The 18165-nt window shown below is 44.2% G+C and overlaps 1 protein-coding gene across 5 annotated transcripts; it reads right to left on the reverse strand.

The window, feature by feature from the left end:
• Nucleotides 1-715: 715 nt before the first annotated feature.
• PPP1R7 (protein phosphatase 1 regulatory subunit 7) lies at nt 716-17368 on the reverse strand. Of its 5 annotated transcripts, none has more exons than XM_062499299.1 (11): nt 17303-17368; nt 16313-16435; nt 12760-12762; nt 12176-12231; nt 11186-11251; nt 10435-10565; nt 9381-9543; nt 6209-6325; nt 4256-4360; nt 3301-3387; nt 716-1122 (listed from the first exon to the last, which is right to left on the reverse strand). In XM_062499299.1, exons 1-11 carry the CDS (start codon nt 17343-17345, stop codon nt 946-948), a joined length of 1071 nt encoding a protein of 356 aa, XP_062355283.1. In that variant the 5' UTR covers nt 17346-17368; the 3' UTR covers nt 716-945. The 5 variants fall into 5 exon arrangements, with proteins under 5 accessions (XP_062355283.1, XP_062355281.1, XP_062355282.1 ...); XM_062499297.1 differs by lacking the exon at nt 12760-12762 and adding an exon at nt 16603-16680 and having other exon boundaries at nt 17303-17362; XM_062499298.1 differs by lacking the exon at nt 12760-12762 and having other exon boundaries at nt 16328-16435.
• Nucleotides 17369-18165: the final 797 nt, after the last annotated feature.

Genomic DNA, 18165 nt, shown 5'->3' on the forward strand with positions numbered 1-18165 from the left:
ACGGGCCACGCTGTCCTGATTAATATTCCCAGTCTTCAGCTGAAGAAGGGATTCATCCCACTCTTTCAAAGGTTCAAATTCATGTCAGATCAGAATGAATCAGACTACCACCAAGAGCACATTTTCAAGCACCCCTCCTGTTTCCCTTGTTCCCCTGGACTGACGACATGCCTGTTGGACAAACACAGCAGCAGATGGCAAGTGCTTCCCAGTTTTTCAGCTGCTGGAGAGATGCAGTTCATTAGCCTGGATCAAACACAGGTGCAGAGGGACAGCAATACCACACTGCCAACTTCAGTAGAAGCAGGACTTGATTCAGATTCTCTGATAGCAAACACTGTCTGCAACAAAGTGCTACCAAACCCTTACCTTGCTCACCATTAATATATCAATACCAGCTTGTCCCCAGTCCTCTCATGAGCTTGCAGTTGTGTTTAAAAACATGAGAACAAAAAGGCTACTTCCCCCACAGCCCCATGCAGTACCACCAGGTATTTAGCACTGGCTCATGCCTGGTAACTAAGTGGGGGGTGGATCAGACCTTTTGAACATTTTTACAGGCCACTGTTGAGCCTTGATCTGGACGTGGTGTTCATTCCAAACCTGAACATATGCCACAGAATCAGCTGCGGTCAGCAAGTGGCTCACATGTCTTCAGTCTGCTGCAAATACCTTCTGGTAAAACCTCCCCCATAAAATAAAAAACACAGGCACATTGAAGGTTCTTGTGTTAAGATTTAATAACAATAATAATAATAATAATAATAATAATAATAACATTTCAAAAACAATGAGTGCATTGTACACGAGACCTGGTTTCAGTGCTTTTTGTTGACTATTTGCCCTGTGTCAGTGTACTGAAGACCTGGGGAGTGGCGAGTGGATAAAAAAACCCCCCTGGGACATTTCTTGGAGGAGGGCAGGGGAGAGAGGGCAGCAGGAGGCTCAGAATCGAACGAAGGTGGCATCGATCTGCCGCACAGTCGGGAGGGCCAGCATGATTTTGCGCCGGTACTGGGGGTCCTTCTGCAAGGGGTTTCGTTCCAGGTATACAGTCTCCAAATTCTTGGCTCCTTTCAGCTCATCCAGGTCACTCCAGCTCTCAACGAGGTTGTCATTCATCTGCAGAGCACACCACAGGCATGTTCACATCCACAAGTACCCCCCCAAAAAAGGAATGCGGTCGTGGGACTGCGTCGCTGCTACCAGGGCACCACTGCTGCACAGGCTTCATGCTCACAAACACCCTGTCTACAAGATCCTTCTTGCCCTGGAACCTCTGAGATGAGCTTTCCTGTCTCACATCCCAGGCCTCAGCACTAAACCCAACTCCCCCACCCTGTCCTGGCTGCTGGTCTGATGCTCCACCCGTCAGACAGCAGATCCAGTCCAACCACTGTGCTAGGAAAGACCCTGCAAGGCACCAGCCAGTCTCCACACCATCTCCCCCTCCACTGTGCATTTATGGGCTGGAAATCTTTATATCTTTATTTACTTCCACTGTGACATCCATCTTTACTTTTATGACTTCTCAGGAAACATTAAAAACGGTTGCAAACTGACAAGAAAAGCAACATTTTCCTCTCTCCTCGACATAAATTTCCCTGCAAAAACTGCTCCTACACTCCAGAGGAAGTGCCAAGCTCTCTGATTTGGGTTCTTCTCCTGCCTCATTGTTGGCTCAGCAATTGCATGCAAAGGAATGAGTGCTCCAGCTGTCCAACAAGGAAGCAAAGCTGCAAGGTGCCATGCTGTCCAACCCTGAGACAATGGCACCCTTTGCTTTTGGATACAGAGTCACTGCAGCAATGCCACCTTCAAATAAAATATAAAAAAATCTCATTGGATTGTCTCGTTCTACTACAGGTCATCACAATATCACTTCAGCCAGGTCACTCAACCTTCAGATGTCTCAGTCCTTCCATGGGGGATGTGCTACTGGGAAACTGCTAGAAGACCATCACAGTATCTAGGATTTTGAATTCTGTTTACTTAAGGTGTTAAAGGATATTTTTACATGGCTTTGACTGTGCAGTCAGTGAAAAAAAAAAAAAACATGAACTGGGAGATACAACACTGGTTTGCATTGAGAATTCTGCCCTGCTCCTTTTCAAATATATCAGTTTTTTTTAAACGCCGTGTTGAAGTGGAACAAAGCCAGGAGGGCATTTTTGTGCTCAGCTAACAGATCTCTGCTCTGACAAAGGACTCTAAACACACTGGTGTTTTTGCAAAGGAATCCAGAGCAGTTCAGCTCTGGTCTGTCCTTTCAGTACAAGTGCAAACCAGTGCAGACACTTCCTATAAAACAAAGCAACAGCAAAGATGAAGACAGGAGGAAATTGCACGGGATCAGGACAGGCCCCACACCAGCCACACTGCACTTCCTCACCTCTGCTGCCCAAAAAGATGCCATGATAAATGTTCTTTAAGGAGCTCCTTACAGACAAGCATGGCCAGGTAACACTGCTGGCTGCCTCCTCAGCCACCCTTCAAGATGAGGAAAATGATCTAAGGAGCCTGGGCTCCAGACTCCAGCTGGGTTTCATTTGAAGCTGCTTTCCACTCCTTTTCTCTCAGCATCCGCCCAAGAGTTTAAATAACTCCAAATGACAGACATTATACAGCACAGCTCTTATTCTCAGCCTTGAATGCAGAAACTCTACAAGAACTAAAGCACATGCCAGATCATGAACATCTGCTGCTGCTTCTCCATTTTTTCACACAAGCACATTTGTACACAGCTCCCAAACACGGCACAGTGCTGGTGCTTTAGCACAGGGTATCTCTGAATTTCCTGACCTGACTTAGGAAAGCCAAAGAACTCAGCAATCCAGGCTGCCAGAATGAAACAGAAGCGATCCTAAGTTATCTGCCTCAAAGGAATAGAACCAGAAGTTGATTTTGTAACACCATAAACACACCAACTCTGCTCTGAACAAGCTCTGTGCTTCCCCTGGTACTCTGCCATGCTCATTTACAGAAAGAAGAGCTGCAGAAACAGGACATGTGGGGCTGTTTCATAATCAACCTGAGCATGAAGGCAGGGCCCATTTCCTAGGCGGAGACAGGCTTCTTACCACTTTGCTAAAAGTTCTGCAAATAAATTTTTAAGCTCTTCCCTTTCCCTAGGGGAAACCACCACACACTTTACCCATGCAGACTGTCAAGACCTTAAAGCTGATCACCAGAAGTAGAGCAGTTCCCTCCAAGGCACACATGTGCATATGCTGCCCATCAGAAAGGTTTCCCTCACTGCTGCACAGAACATTCTGGGCAACAGCTCTGGCCTGTGCTTACCCAGAACTCCTGCAGCTCTGTTAGGTGACTGATATTCTCAATCTTCTTAATTCTGTTGGATGCAATGTCCAGCATTGTGAGTTTGTTCTAGACAAAGCAAACACAAAAATATTAGATCTGATTTCCTTCCATCTTCTCTGTGCAACTTTTTCCAGGCCCAGAGTAGGAAACTGTCAGGAGCAGACACATAATTGCCAGCTGCTCACATTCAGCTCAACTCTTGCTGCCCATATAGAACAAGATTGTTTTATTAAGCTGGGCTACTGACCCCCAGAAGCCATGTCACAAAAATGAAGGCAGTTACTGGCTGGATGGCAACTGCCAGCCACGGGCTCACTTTTTAGGAGCCCTTGGCTGGCAGTTGCCATCCAGCCAGCTTTCCTCAAAGTACATTAAGAGGAGGATTAAAAATCAGATCCAAAGCGTCCCCCTGAGCAAACTGTTAGCAGCAGGAAACTCAACAATTTTAGAAAAACTTTTGCTGGGTAAGAATGAAAATACAGGCCTCCATGAAATCCATCCCATCCAAAAAGACAGACATGTACACTGACAGGAAGGCAAGCTGCCTGCCATGGCTAGCCTCTCTTACTCCTAGCTCCAGTTTTGTCCTATTGAAAAGCACTCATGGTTATCTACAAGCTGCTGTCTGAAAGGCTGCAGCAGCCAGCTGTGTCCAGGAGCCTTCCCATGGCTGAAGATCAGCCAGGCTACTGCTTCAACCACACTTCCCTTCCCCATGTCACAAAAACAATTCTACTCCAGAATACCTAGAGGATCTTTACCCATACGAGATATTTTAACATATAATAAGCACTTGGATATTTGTGGCTTCTCAAGAGACTCAGGAACCCACATCTAACTGGAGAAACCAAGGAACAAAAACTTCCAGAAAAGCCACTAACACAAGCAGCTCAGGGCAACAATTGTGTTGCACAGTCAGCCAAAGCCTGCTCACATTGTTCTCCAGTCCCTCGATGACTTCGATGCCGTTGTGGCTGAGGTACAACTCCCGCAGATTCACCAGGCTCTGCAGCCCCTCAATCTTGGTCAGACGGTTATTCTGGAAGTGCAGCAGTTGTTTAGTACCACTCCAAACAAACCCAAACCCATGTGACTCACTGGGGGAAAAGAATTTCTCTGAAATATAGCTGAGAAGGGGAAATAGTCTGCTTGGGCCCATGTTGGAACCCAGAAACCTGTGAGTTTTGAACTTTCTGTGCTTCCTGACACTGAACCCCTGGAGAATACTGCTTTTGACTTGAGGTCTTAGAGAAATCTTCCAAATCTGAGTGGTGGAGTGTCCTAGTTTAGAGTTAGAATCACTGGTGTGTAGTTAAAACAGAAGTGCGTAATTTCACACGGTGAAGGGCTTGAAATTTGGGGTTTTTAGAATCTAGTAATAGGTATGGGACAAGATGGAAGTTCTTGGGTGTTGTCTTCTTCCTTCTTCTTCATGATTTCAAGTAGTGGTTTCTGGCTGGATAGAAAATCCTGCAGTGCAGGTCACAGGAGATTGGTTATTGGGTCAAAGGTGTAAATAATATAGGTGTTAATTCTTTATTGGACTGTTTACCTTTAAAAGACCTCATAACTAGCTAGATTTGTCTCTCCATTTTGCTTGCTTTTAGCTGGTAGCTAGAAGTGCTGCAGAACTCTCTGTACTTTAGATAGATAAGATTTAATAAACAATATTCGTCTCCTTTGTGTTTGAATTCTGATTGTGAATAAAAGCAGCAGAAAATGAGGACAAGCCACTAATTAGGTGGTGCCCACACCCATCACAGGCCCACACTGACCTTGTGAGCTCAGCTGTTTGATCTCTGCACCACTGATGCAAAAGGAAGCTCCATACAAGTCCCAGTCTCCAGCAAGAATCAGACTCTGACCTTCCCACCAAAAGCTGCAGCCTGAAAGTTTTAGGCCTGGTGTCTTAACAAACAACAGGCCTGTGCAGGAACAGTGTTCATTATGTAGGTCTTTACAAATGGGAAAGTCAGAGAAGAAGTTGCACCACCTTAATCACACTGTATTCTGCTGTAGCTAATTCTTTATGTCCTACAGAATAATGGCACATACAGGTACCACAGCAGGTAGTCAGTGTGCCTTGTCAGCAGCTTTAAGAGACACCAGAATGCACAAGCATTATCATATGGATAAGAAGGAGACCTGGTGAAAGAAATTGGCTGAGCATCTTTTACTCCACCTTTTAAAAAGGAAGAAGTTTTTTGAAAGCTCATTAACGACAGGCTGCCTCTTCAGTAAGAAAGCAGTGACACTGAGCCACTGTCACTGTAAGGATTACCTGGCAAACACTTTCAATGGTATTGTAATATATCAGGAAACAGTGTTTCAGGAAAGAAGTAGGGGATAACATTCATTTCCTGTTCTTTCTTCCATAAAAATCAAGTATTTGTTTTATAATTTTATTGGTGTCTGTCAATCTCAAATAGCATGAAAGGATGAAATAAGACAACACAAAGAATATCACACTTCTTCCAGTACAGGAGTTTGACTGCAGACCTGCTAATGGGGGGCTTACAAGAAGGCTGGAGAGGGATTTTTCACAAGGGTATATAGTGATAGGACAAGGGGGAATGGCCTTAAGCTGAAGGAAGGCAGATTTAAATTAAATGTTAGGAAGAAATTCTTCTCTGTGAGGGTGGGGAGGCTCTGGCACAGGGTGCCTAGAGAAGCTGTGGCTGCCCCTGGATCCCTGAAATGTCCAAGGTGGGAGCTTGGCATGCAGCCTGGGATAGTGGAAGGTGTCCTGCCCATTTCAGAGGGGTGGAGCAAGATGGTCTTTAAGGTTCCTTCCAACCCAAACCATTCTGGGATTCTGTGATTCAGAAGAGCTGATCTATCTCACAGGGTGGTTCATGTCACCAAGGCTTTTCAGAACAACCAATACCTGTATACTGAGCACAGTCAGGTTCGTCAGCGCATCCAAGTTCTGGAGCTTGGTGATTTTATTTTTCCCAAGGAACAGACTGTCAAGATTAGCCAAGGTGTCAATGTTTTCAATTACCTGTGAAACGACCAGAGGAAAGAGTGTTACTGGAAAACTCTACCTGGTAGATGTGGCTGTCACTTTGTAGCCACATTATAACCATGTGGTGTACCCTGGGGGGGGGGGAGGGGGGGGGAATATAAAAATCTGTCACCAGGGAATGGTAACAATCTGTGAAGAAAAAACACAATTTATAAATTTAATCCTGCACTTCAGTGACTGCATAGCACAGAGGCAAGTTGTTCAGCTTCTCTGCCATAAGCAAAGTTAACTGTCTCACGGGTGTGTGTATGTGTGCTAAATAGATTTAACTAGTGGTTATATAGTTATGCTTCTGGCAGAACACCAGTCTGAGTGATGTACACTTTCCAAATACAAATGCTACTGGCAGAATAGAGACACTGTATCAGATCAGCTCCAGCTCAGCCTTCAGGAAGAGAAAATAAGGATCCCTGTGAAGCATCAGGGATATTACAAAGGAAAAGAGAAAGCATGAACAGAAGAGCAAAAATAGGGAAAAAGGTAAGATTACAAAAGGCTCCTGCAAGCAAAAGGAAACTTTCCTTTTTTCACAGGGAAAAGCCTCTGCATTAAAAAACCAAGATGACAAGGATTTTACAACCAGACTTCAGCTCACAGTAGAACAGTAATATGGACACAGACACACCCAGAGCTGTGTGTCTGTGCCCAGGTAGGCTGTAGCATCTCAGCTTTTCCACATGCTTCTTGCCTGCCAAAATTTCTAATTAGTAGTGCTGGGGAGCCAGGCCACTGAGTCCTAGCACCACTTGGTTTACTCTGTGTGTGTGTGTTTACCTGTGCATGCAATACCATCTGGAAGAAGAAGAAGATGGACACTCAGGAAAGGAAAGAAGCTTTTCAACTTCTATCCCACAGCTGCCAGAAGACTGAACATAGAGTGTTAATTAGCTCAAATTTGCATTCACACCCCCTTCTAGACTATGGACTTAGCCTGTTTTGACCTTGCAAGAAAAAATATAGATTTCTTGCTCACTGGCAGCTTCTCCAGCCCTGAGGAGGAAATACTGATGACTCAGTATAGGGAGAGGAATGGAACAGATGGACATGAGAGGACAAAAACTGAGTAAAAACAAGTAAAGAAGTGCTTATATTAAAGCTGCCTCAGCCCAGCTTTCAGAAAAAAAGCACTAAATGTGTCAGCTCAAGCATGAAACTCTGCTCCCCAAAAGAAACAGAGCAAAAAGTGCTAGGTCATGAGGGATTCCAAGCTCAGGGCATTCTGAGAGGTTTGAGTGTGCTGTAGAGAAGGCAAGAACAGCCTTGCTGCAGCAGCTTTAATGCACAGGAAAGAAGTCAAATAGGCACCTCAGAGCCAAGAACACTGCCTGGAGTCCACAGGCTTGTACCCTAAAGAGTTAAGGATATGTTCAGCAATAAAGCATACAGCCAAGCCACTCTACACATCAAGGGAAAAATAGCCCTGGAGTTCTAGGTACCCCCAGGCAGCAAGAGGTTTCTTCATGCCAAGCCAAGTCACGGGTTACTCACTCCAATAAAGCAATTAGAAGCATAGAACACTGCTGTTTGAAGAAGTCAGAACAGAATTAACAAACAGAAAAAAAAAACAAAACAAAACCACTAAAACCAAAGTAATTTAAGAAGCTTGTGTTACCCATACAGTGACAATTTGTTGGGGGGTTTTTTTTTAATTTTTGGTTTTTCTGTTAATATGCTCAGGCTCAGCACTGAGAAAACACACATAAAATAAATCCAAGCTCGTTGTTAAAAAGATATTCCTTGCCTTAACAACATTATTGATAATGTACTGCTTAAGTATCAATTCAGAAATCGACCTGGATTTCTTTTTGCCCAGATGATAATGATGCTTAGATACAGAATACAGTACAATTTTGCTTAACCCAACTTTTGTAATGTAAGGATCAGTGTGCTGAGCCTGCTCTGTTTCTGAAAAGCCAAATGTTTTTCTCCATAACTCCTATCCCTCCATCCTATGCAAACTTTAAGGTTCCTCACCCCTCATGTGACCTGGCTGATGTTCTCTAGATTTATTCCCCTAAATAATTTCATTTCCAAAGAAGAAATTCCTGGAAAACAATTCAGTCCAGTTCAGCTGTAGGAGCAAATGAAAATTTTTCCTCTTCAAAAAGCAGCACATATTTCTGCCTTAGAAGGCTGTTTTTAATGGCTGAAGTTTCCTTCTTTTCTACAAAGATAAGTGTTCTTCCACAACTCCTGAAATAAAAAGGACAAACAGGTATTTTCCTGATCTCTTCTTTCAGCATAACAAGTAATTTCTCAGAGACCATAAATGGCCAGCACCAACTTACACCACATTGATTGAAATGCACTCATCTTTCATGAGTATCTTCTAAAGAGCATATAATTAAAAATACTTTAAAAAAAAGCTCATTTTGCATGTTGCAAGTCTTTTGTGTCATCTGTCTGACCAGTTCTCTTATGAACTGAGCAAATACACAGAATCATACGTTAGGGAAAAGAGAGACTACCTGTAAGTGCTCTCCTGTAAGTGGCACAGATTTTAAACTGAAAAAGTCACAAACTGCACAATCAAACCCAAAAGCAATCAGCTCTACAGTACCAAGTTTTAGCTTTTAAAGGCATTTCAGAGCAAAGCCTCAAGAAAATCTTTCTCCTGAGCAAGACTGATTGCCATAGCAGGCCATCAATTGCACCTGCAAAATCAAACTCATTTTGCTTTCAATAGGTTTCATGGGCTCAGCAGCAGTCTGTAGAAAGTAAGAGAAAACAATTGCTAGTTTTGATAGGCTTGGCTCTCTAGCAGGAAGAAACCATCACCTGCAAAAGGAAACACACAGGGGATACATGAGTTCATTAAAGACAAATATTCATAAATGGTGATTCAGTAGCCCAGGCACTAATGCATGATGAAAAGCTCCAGCATGCACAGCAATAAGCACAGTGGATGACTGGAACAACAAATAACAACAAAACTGCAAATCAAAGTCAATGCAGTGCACTTTCAGAAAATGCCAATATCACACTAAAGAGCTGAAAACTCTCCAGCCACCATTTCACAGAGCAAACCTACCCGGATTCGATTGGACCCCAACTCTAACATCTGTAGCATCTGCAAGTTGCTCAAATTCTCAATTTTGCTGATTTTGTTGTTGACAAGGAAGAGTTTTTTAAGTTGGGTAAGCCGATCTAGTCCTTCAATGTGTCGCAGAACATTAAAGGAGATGTCCAGGACCCTGATGTAAAACAAACCAAAGATCTCATCAGTCCATCAGGAACAGATGATTCTGAAAGAGGCACTCGTAAATTGGTGGGGAATCTCCCTGTCTGCAGAGATCAAGCCTTTGCTAGGCCTTGAAGCTAAAGCCATGAATGCAACTTCTTTTTATCAGAAAATACAACAAATAAAACTTTCAAAATACTTCTGTACTGTGTTATTAAAAAAAAAAAATCATCTGCCACATGCAGAAGACAGCCATTATTTTGCTCAGCAATGGAGCTGCCATGGTGGGAGGAAGCCAATCTGCATTTTCTTTGGGAAAGGTACCTGCCTACAAGATCTGCCTCTGACATGTCAAGGGCTCCCTTGGGCAGGAAGCAGTTGTGATGCTGAGAAGTGGGCCAGTCCTGCCCCAGTGGGAACAGTTTTGTAATGCACCTCCAGAGTGATCCAGGAAAGTGCCAGAAACTCAGAAACTTGGAAGCATACTTACTCTTTCCCTAACACTCTTCAAAAAAAAAAAAAGCCAACAAAAAAAACCCCCTTACCTGAAATCTTGTCAGTTTTGCAGGAATAAAAACCTGTTGCACAGAACTCTTGCAGCAAGAGCAAAGGGGGCCTGAGAGCTCCCACACCTGGGTGGAAGCTGCAACCACCTGCCATTCTCATTGCCTTATACAGCACAGGTTTCATTTCAAGCTGCCCATCCCTGAGGAGCTTCAGGATAATGAAACTAGTTCACTGCACAGGTTAAATATCAATAGAGAATAGACATTATCCTCCACAGAGCACCAAAATAAATTCTGAGAGAGGCTTGGGTGATAAACACTGGAATAAGTACAGCAGGAATAACACAGTGAGTAGCAAACCATCCCAAACCCAATCCTGGTGATTCCCCTGGACTCACTCAAGGTCCACCAGAGACTCCAAGTTCTCAATCTTCCGAATTTGATTGTCATAGAGATCCAGCTCCCGCAAGGTCTGCAACTGCTCCAGGTTTTCAATGTGCTTAATCAAATTCTGACGGAGACACAGGGTCTAATAGTTGAGGAAAAGTTGAAAAAGAAACAGGAAAATAGATATGAAGGATTGCATGTAATGCCTTTTGGCTTACAGACAAAAAGCTGTGTGGGAGGGTTTCCCCAGCAAGTTTTGCTGGGAATTTGTTGGGTTGTTAGTGCTTTGTTGGATTTTGTTTGTTTTTTTATACAATCTCTACAGAAGGAAATATTTCAACCACAGTGCTCAGACACAGTAACAGCAGCCCAGAGAGGCTACATAATCTCCATCCTTGGAAATACCCAAAAGTTTAACTGGAGAAGGCCTTAAGCAACATGTTCTAGCTGGGCCTGCTTTGAGGGCTTTACTGGAGACCTCCAGAGATCCTTTCCCATAGACATTATTCTATGTTCAGTCTGCTGTTCTAGTCCAGGATGTGCCCTGATGCATTGTCTTTCATTCACTTCCAAAACAAAGCTCCAAAATCCCAAGATTTTTATTACTGCTCGACAAATAGGTAAACACCACCTTCTTCATCTAAAAATTAAGCAAACTCACTAAATCTCAGCCAAAAAGAGACTCTTTATCTGTCTTCTTATAGGTTAGATCTACAAAATCCCAAATTCCAAGAGGTATTCTCCATTCCCCAGTCTTGTTACCTTCACTTTCTTGAGCACCTCAAATCCTTCAATCTTCCCAATTCGGAAATGATTCAAGTCAACATCCTTAAAGAGAAATGGAGGGATTTAACAGTTGTTTCAAAACAAATCCAGTCTTTGAAGATCAGCCTGCTACTTGGGTCTAGGGAAATTACAGTCTTACAAAATGTGTAGCTCATTAAAACTTCCCTTCAAAGAGCATTTATAAAATGGGTTTGGTACATGATTTTACCACCACAACTGAGAGACACAGCCTAAACCTGTCAACTGCAAATGCAGTACCTGCAAAATGCAACAGCCCTTTTCTGGGTTTGAGCATCACCAACATTAGAAATCTTCAGAAATTCATTGAGAAAAAGTCTTGCCTAAATAAAGTTTTGCACAAAGCTCTCCTACCTATTTTGCTAGGGCTTAACTGGAACACATTTCCAGTTCCAGGCCTCAGATAAGCAGGAATGACTGACAGTTTGAATAACCAGTGGTTCTGTCAATGTTAATCCTGCACTGGCAATCAGCTGAGGAACTTCACATCTATGCTGTTCAAATGCTCCAGTTTTGAAAATCAAAGAGAAACAGAGCACTTCCCCATCCCAGTTCAAACCCTTTGCTGCTAACAGGCTCATGGGGTTGCTGATGCCAAGGCATTGGGCTGGGTAAGTCACTGTGCCTGCTCCAAATCACAGGGCAAACAGCTCATTGAACACACTCTCTGAAGCTTGTGGCCCAGAAATACCTCTTGCAGTACAGACACACTTTCAATGCATCTGTGCTTAATTTAAAATTCTAAAGTACTAACAAAATGTTTCAGAGAGTGATGAAAAATAAACCACCTCTACTTCTAGTCTAAAGGCTCTGAATCAGTTCTGGGGAGGATCACAATCGCCAGCAGCTCCAGAAGAATTAGATCTTTTAATCAGATTTCAACATTTGCCTTTGCCTACCTTTGCTTCCTGCTGTATAAAGCCCATAAGGACAAAAATCTGCCTTTACCTCAGCTTCTGGGTCCAGGCTAATAGTCTCCATGTCCACTGGTGTCTCCGCTTCTCCTGCAGGAGGAGTAAACACATGATGAACTTCTGTCCCAGACAGCCAAAGGCAGAGTAACAACCAACATCCAGAGAGCAAATGCTCCTCAGGAAAAGAAACACATCAGAGGTAAAGTTCAGACATTCTGCTTCATTAAAGCCACACGCTAAAACCTCGACAGCTCACTACAGAAAAAAACTTGAACAGCAGGATTTCGTGCTCAGGTGTGAAAGACACACAGAGCAGCACCTTGCTCACCTTGCCTGTGTGGTTGCTGAAAACTGCAGGCTCAAGAGTGGGCAGGATGCCTTTCCTTCACACCTAGGGCCATCATCCCTTTGAAGATACCTCATCCAAAGTGTCTGTGCTCCTCTGACAACATAATAAAACCTTGCCAAGAAGGAATCCTTACTGTCTAGTGAGATGACCAGGAATGACCAAGCATCTCAATAATCCCACCCCTCAGAGCTTTTTTTATTAGCACTGACACTTTATGTCACTGTTGTGAACACTTTTGCATGGATCTTCCTTCCTTGGTTTGGCTGAACTCTCTACTATGCCAGACAACACTGTTTATCCCACTGCATGAATTTCCTTGGGAAATGCTTTTATAGCTCTGGAAAACACCCCAGCAGTTGCTGTGCTTCTACCATAGCACACGAGGGAGGAAAATCTACTGGAAAATTCATGCTGAATAATTCATGCCCACTACCATTTGCTGGAGATGGCATGCTGGTTGCATCAATTTCTGAAGAAAAACAAAGTCTAATTCAGCTTTGCAAAACTTCCATAAAACACCCAAGATTTTTCTACTTCATGTGCAAAGCTTATCTGGGTCTACCAAAAACTTAAGCAACTTTAATTACAGTCAAATACCAAAGGCTTTGCAGTAACTCCTGCATGTATGCATGCTCATTCCCTTAACCTAGCAGCAGTGAGTATTTTCACAGCCCAGCATGGTTACAACATCTCTGTAAATGTCAAGTGCTCCTATTTAATAAGTGTTTCTCCTGCTAATGCTTAACCTTTTAAGTAGCAGTGCAGGCACAAACAGTACCAGCATCACCATTTCTAATGTTACCATGCAGCTCCAAGGGTTTGGTAGCCCACAGATCATCACTGACCTTCCTGTATTTGGGCTGTTGCTCTTGCTTGGACATTTAAACAGGAAAGAGACTCACTGAACTGATTCACAGAAGTTAAGACTGCAAAAGCAATCTTTCTTTTTTTTTTAATAGCACAAATTAGCAGGAAGCAGAAATTTTATTTTGGGAATGCAAAATGTGCTGGTAGTCGTGGGGATGTTAAACAGGAAGATAGAAATGCCACCAAAAACTGACACACACACATGTGCCTGTCAGCAATTAGCAGTGAGCAACGCCTGCTTTTTTCTTATTTCAGTTCCATATCAGGAGTTCTGCAGTTCAGCAAGGGAGTGGGATACCCCTCCCTACTGCTATCAAGGCTTTACCTCTTTGACCTGTTTCTTGGGTGCAAAGACTGGCAGTGAGAAGTGCTCCAAGCCAAACAAGCAGTCTTGCTGAATTTACAGCCCACAGGAACAGTGCCCAGGTGTGGAACAACAGTTATTTGAGATATCACATGGAAAAATCCTAATTATGTCCCTTGTGTTGAGTCATACTGGCAGTAACTTAGTGCTCATGGTGAAGGAGTTTTTTGTTTCAAGTCCTTTGAGACTTTTAAAGTTGCCCAAGAGTAAAGCAAATCACACACTTGGTACAAAAAAAAATAAACCCTTCGGCAAAAATCCCCATTCAAGTAAAAAAAATTATTTGACTTTGTTTGGCTAGCAAGCTTGAATATTTATAAACACTTGATTTAGGTAACGTGTTAATAATGTGTTCTGGGGCTTGTCAAAGGGTAGCTCCTCTTAATTTTGAATATGGCTTTGAAAGACTACTCACAACAGCCAATGTGGAAAACAGCACTCAAATCCAAAGGGGCAAAACCAAATCACACAGGATACACACTGAATTCACTAAAATTAAAGAAATTTAAAACTGAACACAGGCACTGCTACATAAAGCCAACTGTCATGAAGTCTGTGTACTGTGTATGAAGCATTCAGCAGTCTGAGGGAGATGTGTATCTGGTATCAGCTGTAAATCAGTATTGGTGAGAGAAAATGTGTTTTAACATTTTCATAAAGAACAGAAGAAGAAAAAAAAAAGGGAAAAGAAAGAAGAGAAAAATGGTTCTAGCAAGTTTACAGTCATTTATGTAATTTTATTTATGAACTGAGTGGACATAAAAAAAAAAAAAAACAACTCTAAACTGACCCTCCTACAAGCACTTTACAGCCAGGACTGCAATTTCCCTCACAAATTGCTTTACTCCACACTTCTCAACGGGGAAAAAAAAAAACATCATTGTGGCAGTGAAGTTTCGTAAATGAAATTTTGTGTAACCTATGCCTGCAAGCCACATGCCTTTGCAGAGGTGGAAAAAAAAAAATCCACCATTCAGAAAACCCAAATTCCACAGTGGGAACAGTCATTACTGAGTTATGTAAGTTCACAGTACCACAAGATTTTCAATCAACAAGAAGCTTAACTACACTTGTTGAGTGCATATGCATGAAGAATAGTATAAATAGCTCAGTTATAAGCTTTCTAACCAGAGGCTCTATTCCTCAGAGAATTAGCTAAATTATGAATTTGAAATTGCAGCTGCTCAAGCTCTTTCTACTTAAGATCTTCTGTGAAAAAAATGTGGAAAACTCATCATTTTCCTTTCAGCTGAGAAACTCAAAGCTGGCCGTGGAAACTATCTCGAATATTCAAAAATTACTCCTCTGCTTGGTTCCTGCCCTAGTTTTCTGAATGCTTACAGTTTGGGAAAAGTAACAATACAGTCATTATATTAAACAGTACACAAATGTAATTCAGCAAACAAATCTGAATGTGTTTTTCTTGCTTTCACTAAGGTACATTGCTTCTCTATTTCCTTTCATAGAATTCCCAGGGGAACAATGTGCAAAATATAACCTCCAACACACAGCTAAATCATGCCAGCTGAGCAAACACTCAGGGTTTCAGGCATGCAAAGGAAAGCTCTGTCTGCTCTGTATGGTTCTATCAATTGTACAGTTTGCAAAGCCATGGCCAGCCTATGGAAGAGCATTTCTTTATTAATGATTAGGGGGTTTAAATTGTCAACAACAAATTAGACCTATGTAGAGTGCTTTTAGTTATAAGATTTAAAATTCTAGTAACTATTTACTAGTTTAAAAAAAAAATACGCTGGCAAATCCCAATGGGTAAGGTTAAGATGAGGAGGGATCCACTGCAAGAACTAAAATTTGCTTCATTATTTCCTTTCCAGTAACCCAATAATAATAACAACATGGACACTTCTGTCAAAAGAACAATGTTACACTTCAGATGGCACCAAAAGCTCGGCCCAAATCACTACACTGGGCCTGCAGAAATAGATCTGCTCTGACAAGCTCCATGCAAGCCACTAAAAACCTTTCCATCAAACATTCACAGGCTTTAAAGTCTGTCTCTATTTCCACCCCATGTTCAAATACAAACCGTGAGATCAATAGGAAAAGTTTAAACCCAAGAGGATTCAAAGATATAATTTTGAGATGTCTTTTAAATTAAAACAATTAAATGGACAGGTTCCTTCCAATCTTTGCTGCCTTCCAGAGGAACTTGGCAATTCTTTAGGCAAAAAACTACATAAACTAAGGTAGAATTATGAAAAGCTCCTCATGATTACTTCTAATGAAAATTTCCAGCATCTTTCCACATAAAGTTTCTAAATTTCCATAAAAGAACAATATGAATAAAGATAGTTTGTATTTTGACATTAAATATTCCAAACAATAAGATGGATGGGTAAATAAGGACAAACAAAAAAAAAAAATCAAAGGTCTAATATTAGTAGCTCCATTAAAAGCAGGCAACTTTATTCTAGCAACAACAACACTACGATTTATTGAAATCTCAAGAAGGTGGCTCCAGGGAAGATTCCCACGGATACCCAGCCACGAGGAGCACACACAAGGGGCTGCTGCAGGCTGTGCACACGCGGCCGGGACTCCTGGAGGCAGTGGTGAGGCTGACACGGTACCTGCGGAGTTCTCGCCGTTCTGCTCATCCCGCAGGCTCTGCTGGCTGAGCTCTGTCACCAATCGAACCGCCTGCTTCCTCCCCTCCTCGTCTCCCGACTCCTCCGACTCGATTCGCTTATCAACTACACAAGACACAGAACAGCAGAATTAGGCTTTTTCCAGCAGCGGGGCACAGGGGAGGAGCAGCAAGCAGATAAAATAACCAGGATTCACATAAACGACTACGCAGTTAGTAGAAATCCTAAGTTAACTAAATGAAAGGTTTAGTCTTAAATAAAAGGCCTCTTACCCCTTGTTTCTACTTTGATTTTGGATGCACTTTTTCCTCCCATCACATCTTCCTAAAACCAACAATCTGGGAAGAAGACTGGAGGAAAAAGGAAATTTCTTAGATCAATGAAGTGCAATTCCAAAGATTACGGAAATGGAATTAGAACTGTTACATTTTAAAAATCAGTATCATGTACAATAGTACCAATGACACGAAGAAGTGAAGGCATCAGTAAAAGATCCTCGTAGATAAAAGTAACCGTCTCCCCAGACAACCTGCCAGATCCCTTCACATTTACTGAGCCACAGCTCCGGTGGCCACCCTGAACCTGAACAAGCTCCTCGCTGCCCCCTCCTCATTATTTGCTCTCGTTTCACCGGGGGACTAAAGAAAACCAGCGCCATCCAGAAGGTTTCTCTCTTGTTATCTTTATTTTTCACGTCACGGCCATCTCCTCAACCCCACTCCTTCTCCCTCAGGCACACGGAGCCCCCGGGCATCACGCCATGCGGTAACACACACCGGCCCCCCGACAGGGCCTGGCCTCCTGGCCAGTGGCCCTCAGGCTGGACACACGGGGACTGCACACGACCGCGGAGGGCCCAAAAGCCTCCCCGGCGCGCAGCTGGAAGCCACACCGCCCGCGGGCGGCGTTCCAGCAGCCGGCCGCACCACCCCGACCCCCGCAGCCTCCACGGCAGCTCCAGCGGGCTCTCACCCTCCATCATCTCCTGCGGCCCCGCTCCGCTCTCCGCCGCCATATCGCTCCTCCTCCCACCGCCCCTTCCGGAAACTGCCTCCGCCGCCGCCGCAGCCAATCAGAGCCCGGCGCTGCCGCCGCGCCGCAGCCAATCGCCCGCAGGTGGCGCGCCCAGGAGGCGGGGGCAGAGCTCCGCCCACTTGCACCCCGCGGCCTCCTGGGAGTTGTAGTTCCCTGCAGGACTGGTGGGAGGCGGCTGCGACCCGCTCCCTCTCCACCGGCGCCTTGAGCCGGACTGGTTGCGCGCTGCTCTCGGCCTCGTCCTTCCGCCCGCAAACCCCTGGGAGGAATCGCTATCGCCTTGCGGAACGGCCTTCTACCTACGGAGCAGGTCGGCCGCGCTGCCTCAGGGAGCGCGGGGCAACGCGTGTGGCGGGGAAGGGGAGGCCGGCGGGAGCCACGAGCTCCGGGGCCCTCGAGCCGTTTTGCCTCCTCCCGCGCTGGAGTCCCATTTGCTGCTCTCCGTGCCGCTCTCACGGCGCCTCTGCTCATTGGGTGCCGTGGCTGCTGAGTCCCGCCTGCCGTTCCCTCACTCCCTACGGCTGTGGCGGGCCGCCCTGAGGGGCTGCGGCTGTGACCACCCCATCCCATCCCACCCCATCCCATCCCATCCCATCCCACCCCATCCCACCCCATCCCACCCCATCCCACCCCATCCCATCCCATCCCATCCCATCCCATCCCATCCCGGACCGCTGGCCGCGGGGATCCTGGCTGCACCCTGGGTGGGAGGGAGGCTGGTCGAAAACTGCGAATGACTTTCCAAATTACCCAAAGCTTTTTATTTCGAAACCAGCAGAAACGGGGAGAAGGGTGCTGGC

Source organism: Cinclus cinclus, chromosome 10, assembly GCF_963662255.1.
Source record: "Cinclus cinclus chromosome 10, bCinCin1.1, whole genome shotgun sequence".
Lineage (NCBI taxonomy): Eukaryota > Metazoa > Chordata > Aves > Passeriformes > Cinclidae > Cinclus > Cinclus cinclus.

Coding starts and splice junctions, on each gene's coding strand:
- PPP1R7 (XM_062499299.1), bottom strand. CDS start 17,345: ATGGCGGCGGAGAGCGGAGCGGGGCCGCAGGAGATGATGGAGG. Junction 11,252..12,175: donor GCCTGGACCCAGAAGCTGAG/GTAAAGGCAGAT, acceptor TTTCTCTTTAAG/GATGTTGACTTGAATCATTT. Junction 9,544..10,434: donor GAGTCTCTGGTGGACCTTGA/GTGAGTCCAGGG, acceptor GTTTTACATCAG/GGTCCTGGACATCTCCTTTA.